Source organism: Nyctereutes procyonoides, unplaced genomic scaffold (assembly GCF_905146905.1).
Source record: "Nyctereutes procyonoides isolate TBG_1078 unplaced genomic scaffold, NYPRO_anot_genome, whole genome shotgun sequence".
Taxonomy (NCBI): domain Eukaryota; kingdom Metazoa; phylum Chordata; class Mammalia; order Carnivora; family Canidae; genus Nyctereutes; species Nyctereutes procyonoides.
Window position 1 is genome coordinate 14,534,655 of NW_026575147.1, and position 15,550 is coordinate 14,550,204.

Below are 15,550 nucleotides of genomic sequence, written 5' to 3' on the forward strand. Positions count from 1 at the left end.
TCTCACGGTTCTGGAGACTGAAAGTCCCAAATCAAGATGCCAGCCAACTGGCAAGGGCCCTCTTCCCAGCTTGTAGACTGCCAACTTCTCGCTACGTCCTCATATGGCACACACAGAAACACACTCATACAGAGGAACAGAGTCTCTCTGCTATCATAAGGGCACTAATCCTGTCATGAGGGCTTCATCCTCAGGACATGATTTAACCTAATTATCTCCCAATGGCCCCCACCTCCAGATACCATCACATTGGGAAGTAGAGCTTCATCACATGAATTTGGGGAGACACAATTCAGTCCATAGAAGAATTCATAGCATAATTAATGACTTGAACTGTGGTTTGCTCCCTACCTGTGTTCTTCATGCCTGTTAACATGGTTCAGATGGAGTAAGTTATTTGATATTTCTTATTGTACATGCACACACCCGGGCAGGGCATACAGCTTAACAGCAAAGCCACTCAAGTGGGCAGAATTTCTTTACCTACCACTTAGCCACGCTCCAGCTCTTCTTCTGTCAGACAGAGGAAATTAGGAAAGTGGCAGGAATTGTATCACCCTGAAAAAAAGTGTGAGACTGGAAAGGGCATAAAAGAACCTGGGTGAGTCCTCTTCCACAGCCCTCCTTAACGCTGTTTTTGTCTCCCTTGGACTGACAGAGATATGTTGAGGGTTGGCGAGAGGGGTAGTGGGGAAAGTGGGAGAAAAAGAGGAACGAGAGGGAAGAGTCAGGCAATTAGCATACGAGTGAGAAAGCAGAAATAAAAGTCAACAAACCAAAGAAGACCCTCACAGCCCAGTCTCCACCCAAGCTTTTCTCATGGGCTCAGGTGCGGAAGTCCTATCCCCAGCACCAGGCACCAGCAGTGTCTGAAGGAACCTGCTGACCGGGAGAAGGAAGAGGCTGCCTGCCTACAGGAAAGGAACTTCCAGATGCCAGGAGAGGCAGCCGGGCCCTGAGCCCTGAGGCCAGGCCTCTCTGTCTCCTGGCTACCATGGAGGACCGTAAGCTCTGTCAGCTGTGTGGAGGACTTCTGCTCAGAGTGAGGTGAAAGTGGTCCAGGAAACAGAGGGTGGGGAAGCTCTAAAGGAGAAGTAAAGAGCTGGGAAGAGCTCCATCTTTTGAAGGGGATGCCCTGGGCTACCCAGGAAGGCTGCCTCAGATCTTCATCAAAAGAGTTATTAACTCTGCTTCTTCTCATTGTCCGACCCTGGCAAATCCCTCACCCAGAACCCGCCAGCCTTCATCCAAATGCACGCAAAGCTGGAGAGAGAACTGGGCAGGAGGTGGCCGATTAGATAAAAAGTGAGAGGTGACAGGCATTGCCAGGCAAGTGGACAAGACAGGAGATGGTGTGACTGAATGAATCACTAGCCTGGCGCCAGGCGAGGGCCTTTGCCCTGAGGAACCACATCCCCCTGCAGCGTCCAGGCCACTTCCTGTGCTGCTCACCAAGAACAAATCACCCAGGTTAATCTCACTTCCTCTTTCGCTCAGCTTTGCAGGCTGGTAAACCAAGGGACACGTACAGAGCACACGTGAGCCGCAGCAAGGCTCTGGAACCAGGAGTGACGTGGCCCTCGGGGCTGACCCGGAGGACCGTCCCTGAATCATGACACCTTGGGCACCACGTTTACCCACAGGAGGCCTCTCCAGGTTGTGCTGAAATGCTTCGCATTTCTCCTGGCTACTGGGAGGGAGTCAAAGGGAGAGGCCTTGTCAAGTGTTTGGTTGACACCGAAGTCAGGAGACAGCATTAATAGGTCAGCTGACAGAAACAAGATTCAAAGAGATCTAGACAGGTTAGAATGATGGATCTCTGCCAACAGGATGAAAGATAGAATCCAGAGTTAAGTTCGGGCAATTAGATGCATCAGGTAAAGGAGATGCAGGTTCATGCGTGAAAGATGAATGCAGCGGTTCTGGTTGGTTGCACACTTGATATGAATGACTAGCATGACACATTCGTTAGCAAGGAGAGAGAAGTGGGGTTTTTTTTGCTGCTTTATATTGCCTGGGTATAGTGGTCATATACGAAATAAAGGAGAGAATTATCCCACAGGATTCTTCATATTGAGTTCCAGTTGAGATGCCTCAAATTAAGCAAACATTCACTGGAAAGTGCTGGTGAGGGGGTCCAGAGGGGACAGAAATGATTGCAGCAGCTGGAGCAGACTCCCCTAGGACTGGGAATTCGAGCAGGTGTGGGGAGGATGAGAGAGCCGTATTCAAAAATTTGAAAGTGACATTGAAGAGAAAATTCAGTGGATGATGCAGAACTCCAGATTACAAGGAAGTGGAAGTTTCAGACAGAAAGGCATATTCCTCCTCAATATACGTTAGAATTAATTGCCATTTTGAGCTACTCTAATAAAGAATTTGCTGTGACTCCAAAGTCCTATGCTGAATCTGTTAGGGATGATGTGGAGGGGATTGGGTGGGCACCCTAGGTACTTTAGGTCCCTTCCACTCTACGGTTTCATTTATTTCACTTATCAGATATGTATTGAATTTCTACATACCGTGGTGAGCAAGTTTCTAGGTCCTGTAGTCCCTGCTTTCTTGACACTTACACATATAATCTATGAGGGGGAGACAGACCATCAACAAGGAAACAGCAACACGCAAATGACATGTTATGCAGAAAGCAAACAGGGTGCTGAGGCAGAGAAGAGCAGGGAAGGATCTCTTTAGATTAAGTAGTCATGGAAACTCTCACTGAGGGGATACTTCAGCTGAGACCCCAAGAGCTAGGGGCGAGGCTTTTTAAAGAACTAGGAAAACAGGGCAGGCAGAAAGTACAAGGTGAACAATAGACTTAAGGGGAAGACAAGCCCAGCACAGTGAGGCAAGGAGAGCAGGTCAGGATGGAGGGCACACAGGGGCGGGGAGGACAGTGCAGAAGGTGAGACAGAGAACCAGACAGGGTCAAGGTCACATGGGCAGCCTCCCTCCCCCCCCCCACCTCCCCAGCATGAGCCAGGATGAGGATTTCAACTTTTCTCAAAGTTCAGTGGAGAGCCACCAAAGCATTGTCAGCAAAGAGTAGCAGAATCTGATTCATGTTTTTAAAAGGTTAGTGAGTGGGGCACCTGGGTGGCTCAGTGGGTGAGCATCTGCCTTGGCTCAGGATGTGATCCCAGGGTCCTGGGATTGAGTCCTGCACCAGCTTCTCCCTTTGGCTATATCTCTGCCTCTCTCTGTGTGTCTCTTATGAATAAATAAATAAAGCCTTAAAAAAAAAAACCTTAAAAAATAAAATAAAAGGTTAGTGAGTTCTGGAAGACCATTCTAAAAGACAGAGGCTGTTCTGCTCCAGCTCCTAGGTTAACTCAGCAAGGAAATGGAAGGGGAGCTAGCCTGAAATCTGCTGGAGTTTGCTCAGCCGAGCCCAAAGATCCCAGCACCTAGGGAGGCTCACAGCAAAAGTCTTTGGAGTGGATTCTCCATTTTCCACTTGAGAACCTGGGATCTTCCCTAGTGACATTTGTTACTCCTGAGGAAATTCAATTCAGCGTGACACCAGAGCACGTGCACATGGTCACCGAGGTCCTGAGACTAGGGCATCTGGAACTCATAAAAAGGCAAGGGCTTTAGGGAATGAATGAGAAGGGTCCTTGCTTTCCAATGATATTTGGAACTTGGGTAGATGATAAGGTCAGAATTAAGCAAAATAACTAGTATAGAATTAAGGAAAAAAGGGGAAAAGGTATTCTTGCTATAAGGTTTGGAATGACATACCAAAAAGTGGACAGGAGGAAAAAAGAAAATAAAGGGAAAAATGAATGATAGGAAGATCAGGGTTAACTAGCTGGATTGAGAAGTGAAGGAGTTTATGTTATTTTATTTTAAAGATTGTATTTATTTATTCATGAGAGACACGGAGAGAGAGAGAGGCAGAGACACAAGCAGAGGGAGAAGCAGGTTCCACGCAGGGAGCCTGACATGGGACTCGATCCTAGGATCCCAGGATCATGCCCTGGGCCAAAGGCAGGTGCTAAACCTCTAAGCCCCAAGAAGTGAAGGAGTTTAAGAGGTGCTGTGGTAGAGGTGTGGAGATATGGGTTCTCCAGCTATTTTTCCACCAACAGGCTAGCAGCATTGCACGCTGTACAGAAAAATGGGGAAAAAAAGAAAAGAGCTCCCAATAATCCTGCCATCTTAAATAAGCATGATTATTGTTTGGGTCATTCCTTCCTTATTTTTTCTTATGCATCTGCTCTTAATGTAAAGACATCTGAATTTTTTTTTTCAATCAAAGGAGTAACACATGTGAGTTGCACAAAGCAAGAATTGCACCTATCTCCCAACCCAACCTCTCAGAGCCATAGGAATGGAACTCAACAGTGTATTAGTCTTAGAAGTTAATAGTTTCTTTCTTTTTCTTTCTTTCTTTCTTTCTTTCTTTCTTTCTTTCTTTCTTTCTTTCTTTCTTTCTTTCTTTCTTTCTTTTTTAAGAAGTTAATAGTTTCTTGTGGGGCACCTGGGTGGCTCAGTCGATTAAGCATCTGACCCTTGGTTTTGGCTCAGGTCATGATCTCAAGGTCCCGAGATCCAGCATTCCCCCCCCCCTCCCCACTTCAAGCCCTGCATGGAGCCTCTCATGTAATCCTGAGCTAGCCCCATGGAGCCTGCTTAAGATTCTCTCTCTCCCTCTCCCTCTGCCCCTCCAGGCATCCCACACACTGAGGGGTTCTCCTCTCTCTAAAAAAAAGTTAATACTTTGGTAGTTAAGTATTTTTCACATGACCCGGATCATAGTATGTATACAATTTTGTTACTTAACATTATACAAACCATTACTCTTTCTTTGATCTCCTTGGATTAATAACAATTGATGTCATTTTTACTTAAGTTTTAGTTGAAGTTCCATTCAAAGGAAAGGAACAAAGGAAAAGCCTTTCAAAACCATTGAAAAGGGGCACCTGGGTGGCTCACTCGTTGAGCGTCTGCCTTCGACTCAGGGCCTGATCCCAGGGTCCTGGGATTGAGTCCCACATATGGCTCCCCGCAAGGACCCTGCTTCTCCCTCTGCCTGTGTCTCTGCCTCTCTTTGTGTCTCTCATTAATAAATAAATAAAACCTTAAAAAAAAAACATCGAAAAAGAGGAAGGTGATGGCTAATAAGCGCATGAAAAGGAGCTCAACATCAAAATTCATTAGGAAATTCAAATTAAAACCCAAAGGAGAAACCACTTCACAAGTAGGAGAGTGACTATCATTAAAAAAAAAAAAAAGGCAGACAATAACAAGTGTTGGTGAGGATGTGCAGGGGCTGGAACCTTCATATCCCGGCTTCTAAAAAAATGAAATGGTTCAGCCACTTTGGAAAACAGTCTGGCAATTTCTTAAAAAGTGAAACCTAGATTTACTACACACCCAGAAATTCTACTCCTAGGTGTGTACCTGAGAGGAATGAAAACAAATATCCATACAAACACTTGTTAATGTTCATAACATCATTCCTCATAACGCCAAAGGGACAACTCAAAGGTTTATCAGCTGATGAATGAATACGTTGGACTACTCTCCCCTCTCCTGCAATAGAAAGGATAAAAGATGGATACATGCTACAAAATGGAGGGACCTCAAAAGCGTCGTGCCACATGAAGATAGAGGCTGTAGATTACATGCTGTCTATTCCATTTACATGAAATGTCCAGAAAAGGCAAATTTATTAAGACAGATAAGTGGTCGCTTGGCACTGGGGATATTAGTATTATTATACACAGGTTTGAGAGAAGTTCTGGGGTGATAGAGACGTTCTAAGGCTAGATTATGGTGATGATTGCACAACTTTATAGGTTTATTTAAAAAATACTGAATTGTACCCTTACCAAAAAAAAAAAAAAAAGGTAGATGAAGAAGGGGTGCTTTGAACCATGTGGGGAACAATATTTGAAGACCAGGGAAATTTGGGACCTACTTGTAAAGTCTCTGGGCTTAACATAATATCATCCTGACTGTGTCTTTGGTAAAGGGTGAGTTTAAAATGGTCATATCTTTGAAAGGCACAATATGAAGAGAAATTGTTACCATTACGGATCCTGAAACAAAAAGAATGAAACTGCGGGCTCGTGTTTGTTTTTTTTTTCATGTTCATGTGCTGCCACCTTGCGATCATTTATAAAATGGCACAACTTGGTTTGCTTTTTTAAATCTTGGATTTGTTGAGCTTTGTCTGCATACCACAAATATCTGAATGCTTGGCTATGTGTAGGTTAAATATCTGAATGAATCACTGAATAGTTTTTGCTTCATAAAAATACTGTAGTGGCAAGAACTGGATTGGGAATCTCAGAAAATAGCTTCCAGTCCCCAATCTGCCTGGTGTCAGCTTTGTGACTTTGAGCTCGAACAAGATTAATCTGGTCCCAAAGTTCAAGTAGAGGCTCTGTGAGATGGCAGGAGTATGGCATTGGGGTAAGTTCCTAACTACTCTCAACTTTGGTATCCTACTCTTCAAAATGAGGATAAAGGAATACCCACCGCCAAGGTGGGTCCCAGAACCAAGTGTGAAAATGCATGTAAGAGCACTTATCTCAGAATACACTTCAGAAAGCATAGGCTGTGATAGTTTCCACCATGTGCCTCCTGGGCAAAATCCTTTATCTGACATTTCAAAGTAGTTACTTCTCCCCACTCCACCTCCAAAACAATAAGTAAAAACCCAGAAAGATATAAGTTTAGAAAATAAAATATGTTTCTTAGAATTGGAAAAACACATTTGAACAATTTAATTGTTAAAATAACGAGTAAAGCCAAAGACTGCACAGAAACTGGAATTTTACAAATAACTTGGAATCATTGATTATTTAAGATTGTATCTATTTATTTGAGAGAGAGAGAGAGAGACAGAGATAGAGTGTGAGCAGGGGAGGAAGCAGAGGGAAAGGGAGAAGCAGATTCTCCGCTGAGCAGGGAGCCCGAGGACATGGGATTCAGGACTCCATCCCAGGACCCTGAGATCTATAACCCGAGTCGAAGCCACTGAGCCACCCCGGCGCCCCCCACTGATTATTTTTAAACGTTACAGAGAGTGACAAGGACGTCAAGGGGTGACTGTTCTGGCTGAGTCTCCCATTGCCAGCATCTTACAGGTCCCCGATGTGTTTAACATCAGCCAGGCAGCACAATGCTGACGAGAGGAAACGGAATTTTCCCAGGAATTCAGATGAGTGTTTGCATCACTTGAAATTTTATTCCATAGATCAGAGAACCAGTCTGCATAAGAAGCCGCACTATCTGAAAGTAACAAGTTTCTACTATTTTACTTCTTCTCCCTTTATGTTTCCTTAGGATATCAAAATATCGAAATGATCTTAGCTTTTATTTTCCAGACAGATGTTTTGGCATTACTTATACATTAAGCTTTTTGTTTGTTTTTAACAGCTTTATTGAGGGATAATTTAGATACCATAGAATTCCCTAACACATATAATTGTCTGAGTCTCAGTAAATGTACACAGTTATGCAGCCATTAACACAATTCAGTTTTAGAACAATTGCATCATGTACTTTGCATTTGACCATCCCCACAGGGAAAGAATTTACTAGATCATTAACCTGCGGATTTAAACCGTCTAGCTCTAGAAACTGGTCTAGGCATTCCTTTTGAATAAATCAAGCATTAAAAGGAAACAAACTAAAACTCTCAAATTTACTCAAAGTAGAGGTCAGTGAAACACATTCTCTCCAGGGGTCGTCTGCAAACTAATTAGAATATAAATTAAGCATATAAATTAAGAATAAAAGTTAATACACATACGCTAACGTATTTGTATATTTCAGAAAGTGTATATTATGTAATTCATTACAGTCTATGCCAATATTATGGCCACCTTTCACCCAAGGACACCCTTATTTGTTTTCTCACTCTTATAAATATGGGTAGGTGGGATAAACCGCCTGGAGCCTGAACATTTTGATCTGGCATATCCCAAATTTATGGAAGAACTATCCTCCCTTTCTGTAATTTGGCTGCACCCTTAAGTGGGGTTGGACCTGAGACACTGCCTTAGATCCTGCAGAGGAAGAGCTTCTTCTTTAATAGGATATTTAAGAGGCCATGATGCTGCCTTATCTGCTTCAAAAGGCTTATTTATTCAAGAAATAAGTTACCATGGTCCTCATCCTGCAGATCCAGTACTTTCCCCAATATAGCATCTCTTAGATATGTACACAAAAATCTCTCAATGCAAGAATTATAATCTGGGTATAATAAAAGTGCCTCTATCTATTTGTTTTTTTGTTCTTGCCTTATCTCTAAGTTTATAGGTGTTTCAGACAGGTGGTTATGTATAGGTGAGGTCTGGAGCCAAGAACCAAGGAAGAATTCTTCAGACATCTTTGGTGCAAAGTGGTAGTTTTATTAAAACATGGGGGGAAGGACCCAGGGTGAGAGGTGTGGGGGGGGTGTGTGTGTGCGGGGGGTGGGGGTGGGCAGGAAGAGCTGCTGCCCCCAGCTTGTGAGAGGTGGGTGGCTGATTATACACCCAGGAGTTGGGGGATGTAAGCAAAAGGGAGATTCCAAAAGGATTTCCACACACTATGGAGGACCTACAAGACACTGGAGGCCTTGCCATTGTCAAGTTAAAGATTGCTTTTCCCTCTAGCAAGGCACCAGCATTAACTGGAAACTTCCAGAAGAATGTCACAGGTATCCGATCCTGGGTGGGGGGCGTTTGTGGGATTTCAGCTGGGCTCTGTCCTCAGCTAGCCCTGTTCCCCCATCATAAACTAGGGTCCAAAACTTTGGGTCCAAAAACATCTTTATATCTAGCCTCCCTTACAGAGTTGACTAACTCCACTTATCTTGACATTTAAATTCTATTTTACTTTGTTATTTAAGTGTTCAACGTGTGCTAATCCAGCCTCCTTCGCATACCAAGTTCCCTGTGGTTAGAATAATTGTCTCAAACTTTGTGCTGTGAATAAATGGATTTTATGTTTCTCTGGCGCCTTGTTCACACTGGGCAAACAAAAAGCTATTTAATAAGTTCAATAACTTCTTTAATTAATAATGACATTAATCCTTACGTTTGTCTCCCCTCCTGTGAAGCCCCTGCCTCCCATCCTCCCCTTTACACTTATCATATAACCCGGATGTCCTAGGCATTACAGATTTCCTGTCCTACTGTCCCATAAGAACCGTTGCATGTGCCACACCATATGTCCGGGCATATATATGGTCCTCAGGAGCTGTAATACGAATCCGTGTCTATGGCAACACATCTCTGATTCCTACTCCTCTCTTTTTGCGAATGGCTCTGATCACCATTTCAAATACGACCCCCTTTCTTTTTATTTAACTTCAGCCTTCGTGTTTCAGCATTACAAGAGCATACTAATGGGACAAGTTCGACGACACAAAATACACGGGGGCCTCCCAGCAGAGGTTCTTTCTTTCTTCCCGGCTGTTTCCACGTGGGCTGGCCCAAGTCAGGGCTCCTGCGCACGCAAAGCAGCAGGTGCGCGGTCCCCCGGGCACCCGCCCGTCCACGGAGCGCCCACTAAGCCCGCGCGCGACCTTGGCTGAGCCACTCACATCTCTCTGGACCTCGGGGCCCCCCCGGAACGCTGCCCGTCTCGGCAGGCGGAGTCCAGAGACGAGGACGTGTGAGCACTCTGCGGGGCCGAAAGCGCAACGCAACCGTGCAGGACTGTTCCATGTGCTGCGGGGGGTCCCCTGCATCAGTCTTCTTGCCTGCTCGCCCCCAGGCTTCTCGGCTCCCCGCGCAGCTCCCTGCAGCGGCACAGGCCCCTCCCGTCCCCAGGGACCCAGCCCACGCCCCGGCTCGGACACCACCGCCGAGCTCCGGGCGCCGCCGGCCGCCGGGAGGAGGAGGAGGAGGAGGAGGAGGAGGAGGAGGAGGAGGAGGAGGAGGAGGAGGAGGGCGCCTTCCGGGACGCGCGCTCCCTCTAGGGGCGCCCCTCGGGCTCCACTACAGACCCGGCCTCCCCCGCCTCCCCAGCAGCCGCGGAGCGAGGCCCCTCCCCCGAGCGGCCTCCTCCCCCGAGCAGCCCCGCCGCCCTCCGCGAGGTCCCGCCGGCCTCAGCCACGCCCCCCCGTTTAAACCCGGCGCTTCCCGCGGAGGCGGCGGAGCGAGGCCCGCGCGGTGGCTTATGGGGGTTGAGCCTGCAGAAGGCGGATGCCGATTGGCTCCTGCGCGAGGAGGGCGGAGTCAAAGGCGGAAGCAGGCGTTGGGGCGGGGCTCCGCGGCGAGGGAGCCCGAAGCGCCCATGGAAGCGGTTGAGTGCCCTGAGCACGGTGAGGGGTCGAGGTCCTTGGAGGCTCCCCGGGGTCTGCCAGGCTGGCGCGGCGTAACCGTGTCACCTTGCTGTCCTTAGGGATCGCCTGCCTTCTCAAGACCGGCGTCCGCGATGGCCCGAATAAAGGCAAGAGCTTCTACGTGTGCCCGGCTGACGCGTGCCGCTTCGTGCTGGCCGCCGCGTAAGTCTCGAGCTGGGCCGACCGCCGGCGCCCGCCCGGCCCCCTCCGCCCGGCCCCCTCCGCCCGGCGCCCTCCGCCCGGCGCCGCAGGCCCTGGGAGAGGGGGGACCTGGGCTGGCTGTGCAGCCAGGGCCTCGAAGTAGTTGCATCCCGTCCCAGGGCGGCGCGGCCCGTTCGGGAGGCGCACCTGCCTGCTTGCTGTTTGGCCCTGGGCAGCTTGTTCCCCTCTCTGGCCTCCATTCCCCCGCCTGTGAAACGGAGGGTCGCCTACCTCGGGAACCGCGCGGTCCTTTCCAGCTCCGGGTTTCCTTTGCACTTGTCAGGCCTCTGCTGGGATGTTGCGTCTCCCTGCTGAGAGACAACTTGCAGGCCTCGTACGGAATGACTGGTCTCGGTTTTGCGCTAGTTTCAGGCCAGGTCGGATTATCAACTGCCCTTTGGAATAGGATTCTCGGGTCACCTGGGTGGCTCAGCTAGTTAAGCGTGCGGCTCCTGATCTCAGGGTTGGGAGATTGAGCCCTGCATGCGGCTTGTGCTGGGCATACAGCCTGCTTGGGATTCTCTCTCTCCTCTCCCGCTGCTCCCCACGTGTGTGCCCTCAGGTGCGCGCTCTCTCAGGAAAACAAGAAAAAACAAAAAAAGGTTCTCTCGTTTAAGGTGTGAGATTGATAATCCAAAGAAACAAGTTACTGCTGAAAGAAAATCAGGTATCTGATTCAGCATTCCGGTTTTACAGAATTGGAAGCGGAGACCCAGAAATGTTAAGCGTCTTCTTAAAGTGAGAAAAGTTAATACTGTTCTCATAAAAGTGTTAATAAGGTCCACAGCCTATGTGAATTTTTAAACTATCACATGAAACATTTTTCCTGCTCTCTGAATTGCGTAGAGAAACATACATTTTCTCCATCTGATGTAAGGCACAAAGTAGATACCAACACTTAGAAAATAAAGTATTTTTTAACATGTATATTATGTTTCCGTTACATGATTTGCTTTGAAACTAAGTGAAGGAATGTGTATGTTCTTCAGTTTGGGCAAATAAATTTTTAGAGAAAACGCATTCTTAGCCTTCTAAAAAGTTGTTTTATTTGGGAGAAATTACCGGGCTCCAGCTTGGTTAAATACGAAACAATTTTGAGAAAAGCAATGTCAAATCTTAGATAGAAGGGACAAGCTGGATAAGTTTGCAGGTTTTACTATTTATTTCTAATTTCTAAACTGAGTTTCTTAGGTTCTGTACCTAGCTCAAGTTTCGTGAAACATGGAAGCATGTTCACATTTGTAGGAATTAAGCATTAATGGTAGCTTAAGACTCAGTTTTACGTTAAAAGAAACATACCTTTGGGGCACCTTGCCGGCTCAGTTGGTGGAACGTGCAGCTCTCGATCTCAGGGTTGTGAGTTCGAGCCTCACTTCGGGTGTAGAGATTAAAAATAAAATCTTTTTTTTTTTTTTTTTTTAAAAAGACAGACTTTTATATATAGTAGCATTTATACAAAGGCCCTGCTGCCAAAGTAGTACAACATAATATTTGACTTGATGACAGTTATTTGATAACCTTGACCTATTTGGTCAATATAAGCAAGACAAAGGAAGAAACAAGTGCCATAGGTCATATGAAAGTACTTTAGGCCTTCACTCAAAACTCTGTATCCTCAAATGTTACACATACGTTCTCTTATAATAAGTTGGAAAAGAGGAGTTAAAAAAACATGCCGGGCATGAGGCAGGTTAGGAGAGCCTGCTTCTGAACAGATTGTAGGAAAAGGGATGATGGAAAACCTAGGGAAAGTTTACAGCCAGTCTTAACGTATTTCAGCTGTTCCTGGGTGGGGGGTTTGCAACATAGAGATTGTAGAACACAGGACAGTTTTGAGCTTTTGAGTCATCAGGAAAAAGATGTATCTCTGTCATCCTGTCTTTGGGGGACTGGGAAAAAAATGAAAGCTCCAGACCTTTTCCCCAGAGGAATGTACATAGACCTAACAATGTTTGGGATTTACAAACCCAGTGGAGGTCATATATGCACTATTATGTTTAAAACCCATAGTTCAGGGACGCCTGGGTGGACTCTTAATTTCAGCTCAGGTCATGATCTTAGAGTGGTACGATCAAGCCCTGGGTCAGGCTCCATACTAGGTGTGGAATATGCTGGAGATTCTTTTCCTCCCACTACGTGCCCCCTGCCCCCCCGCCCCACTTGTGCACATGCGCTCTCTCTCTCTCACAGTTAAATAAATAAATAAAATAATAATAAAACCCAGAGTCTGGATTTAATTTTGGAACGTTAATTTCTGTTGTTTACTAAAGCAAAATTTCTTTTTCCCCTCCCTCTAGTATTCCTGTTTCTCATTGTTTGTTGCATGAAGACTGTGTGGTAGGGCTTCAGGGTTTGCTTCTACCCCCAGGCAAAGAAGAGTATAGGTAAGTGTCCAAAAGGAACATCTAAATGTATTTACTTCTTTCTTTACCTGGAAGAGTTACAGCCAGGTGTGTTTTCCTAGGATTGAGTATTCTGTAAAAAGTCATTGTTAACAAAGAGTATTTCTGTCTGTATTGAATGTCATCTTAGCCGTTGCTCCCTCACTGCTAAGTAGCTGATCTGCGAATCTGATTAATTTCTGGATCAACTGTTCTTCCTCCTTCAGTCTCCAGCTCTTAAGTAGCCAATAACATCAGCCCACCAGCAGTCATTAACTTGCAGTGACTTGTCAACTTTTCTAGTAATAGGATGAAGAAATAAGTCTAAAAATGTCTAAAGTGTGTTAAGCACTTAATAAATGTTAGTTTCCCTTTTTTTTATGAAAACTCAGGTAAGGCAGGGAAATCTATGTAGGTAGCAGGTGATATTTGTCATGAGTATTGAAAGATAAGAAGGAATTCACTAGGGTTAAGAAAGAGGTCATTTTTAACAGATCCATACCCTGCATAGGTTTTAGAGTTATGAAGTGACCAGGAATCGCAAGCCTTTGGTTTGGTAATAATTTAGCGTGTGTTTGAGTAGAGATTTCAGAAGATTAGGCTGGCCAGGAAGGCAGGGGCCATTTTTGATGGTTGTTATATGATATTCTATGCAGCTCAGAATATATATTCTAGGTCAATCCCCTTACCTCTCCCCCAATATTGGCATTTAACTATCATCTTCACCATTTTTACATACCTGAATATTGCCCATACTGCTGTTTTTCTTAATTGAGGTATGGATACAGTAAGATGGCAGAGAATTTAAGTGTTCAACAGTCATGTTTGAGAAATTGATATAACCATTCTTATAACCAAGCCTCAGTCAAAATATTACCTCATTAAGTGCCATTTGACCCCTTTCTAGTTAATCCTTCCCTTCTACCACAGGCAGTCACTATTTTTATTTATCCTTTTGTATCTGGCTTCTTTTATGTAACAGTATCCATGAAATTCATCCATATGATAGTGTGTATCAGTAATTCTTTACCACTGAGTTGACTTCCATTTTGTGAATATCACAGTTTCTTGTCCCTATTTGTCATCCGTGTTATCTTCTTTGGTGAAGTTTAAATCTGTTTAAATCCTTTGCCCATTTTTTTAATTGAACATTTTATTGAGGTAATTGTAGATTCTCATGCATTTATAAGAAATAGTTCAAACAGAACTCCTGTAGACTTTACCTAACAGTAACATTTTGCAAAATGTATATAAAAAGTATATAATATTATAATTAGGATATTGATTCAGTCCACTGATCTTATTTGTGAGATTAATTTTCCTTGTACTAATTTGTGTGTGTGTGTACGGATTTAGTTCTATACAGTTCATCATGTGTAGTTTTTTGTATGCACCAGCACAATCAAGATAAGGAACAGTTCCATCACCACTGGATTCTTCCACCGTGCTTCCCACTCCCTCCACCTCATCTCTGGCAACCAGAGATCTGATCTCCATTTCTGAAATTTGCCATTTCAGAAATGTGACATAAATGGAATCCTAAAATGTAACTTTGGTAGGTTTTTGCCTATCTTAAAAATTGTGTTGTCTTTTTATTATTGAATAGAAAGAGTTCTTTATATATTCACTATACAAGTTCTTTGGCAAATACATATATAATGTATATTTTCTCCAAGTCTTTGTTTTTCAATTTCTTAACTCTCTTTTGAAAAGCAGTTTTCATTTTTATAAAGTCCAGTTTATCGTTTTTGGGGTTTTTTTTTTTTTTTTTTTTTTTTATCCTTTGTAGCTTTATGTTTTTCTCTCTGCCTCACAGATTTCTCCAAGGATTTCTTCTAGAGGTTTTATAGTTTGATTGTTTTTTTTTTTTTTTTTTTCCCTCTTAGTGGCTTTTTAGTCTGTGGTCTAGTTCAGATTAATTTTGGGTATCTTATGAGATAGGAATAGTTCATTTATTTTTCCCTTTATTACTGAATGAATATTTTTCAGTTGTCTTACCACCATTTTGGAAGACTTTCCTTTCCCCATGGAAATGCTTGGCACTTTGTAAAAAATCAGTTACTGCCATGTTATGAATCTATTTTTGAACTTGCTAACCTGTTCTGTTGGTCTACTTGCCTATCCTTACACAATCAGATAAGATAGTGTGAGTCTTCCAACATTCTTCTTTTTTAAGATTGGCTCTTCTAAGTCACCTGCATATAAAATGTAGCTTCAGCTTCTAAATTTCCTTAGAAAAACCTTGCTAGTATTATACCGAGTCTGTATAGATCCTTTTGGGAAGAACTGACATTAATGTTAATTTTCTAGTCTATGAGCATGATGTATTTATGGCTTTAAAAATCTTTTCCAGCATTGTTGAGTAGTTTTCATTATAGAGTACTGTACCTTTTTGGTTAAATTTAGTCCTCGCAGAGTGTTACCATTTTTGGTGCTTTTATAAATGGAATTTTTAAATTGTTCACTTTTTTAAAAAAAGATGTATTTGTTTATCTGAGGGAGGTAGGGGCAGAGTGAGAATCTTCAAGCAGACTCTGCTGAGCACAGAGCACCATGCAGGGCTCAATCTCACAACCCTGAGATCATGACCTGAGCCTAAACCAAGAGTCGGATGCTTAACCACCTGAGCCACCCAGATACCCTGAAGTTTTTCACTTTTTGGCTGTTTTTTGCTAGT

The 15,550-nt window shown here is 44.3% G+C and overlaps 1 protein-coding gene across 4 annotated transcripts in view; it reads left to right on the forward strand.

The window, feature by feature from the left end:
• Positions 1-10,215: 10,215 nt before the first annotated feature.
• TTF2 (transcription termination factor 2) overlaps positions 10,216-15,550 on the forward strand; it is a 39,737-nt gene continuing 34,402 nt past the window's right edge. For 2 of the 4 annotated variants that reach the window (XM_055312457.1, XM_055312458.1), the window contains exons 1-3: positions 10,216-10,270; positions 10,351-10,453; positions 12,790-12,876. In XM_055312457.1, coding sequence (XP_055168432.1) covers positions 10,243-10,270; positions 10,351-10,453; positions 12,790-12,876 — 218 coding nt within the window. In that variant the 5' untranslated portion in view covers positions 10,216-10,242. Of the gene's footprint in view, positions 10,454-12,789; positions 12,877-15,550 lie in introns of all 4 variants that reach the window. The other 2 variants (XM_055312459.1, XM_055312460.1) reach the window with 2 other exon arrangements.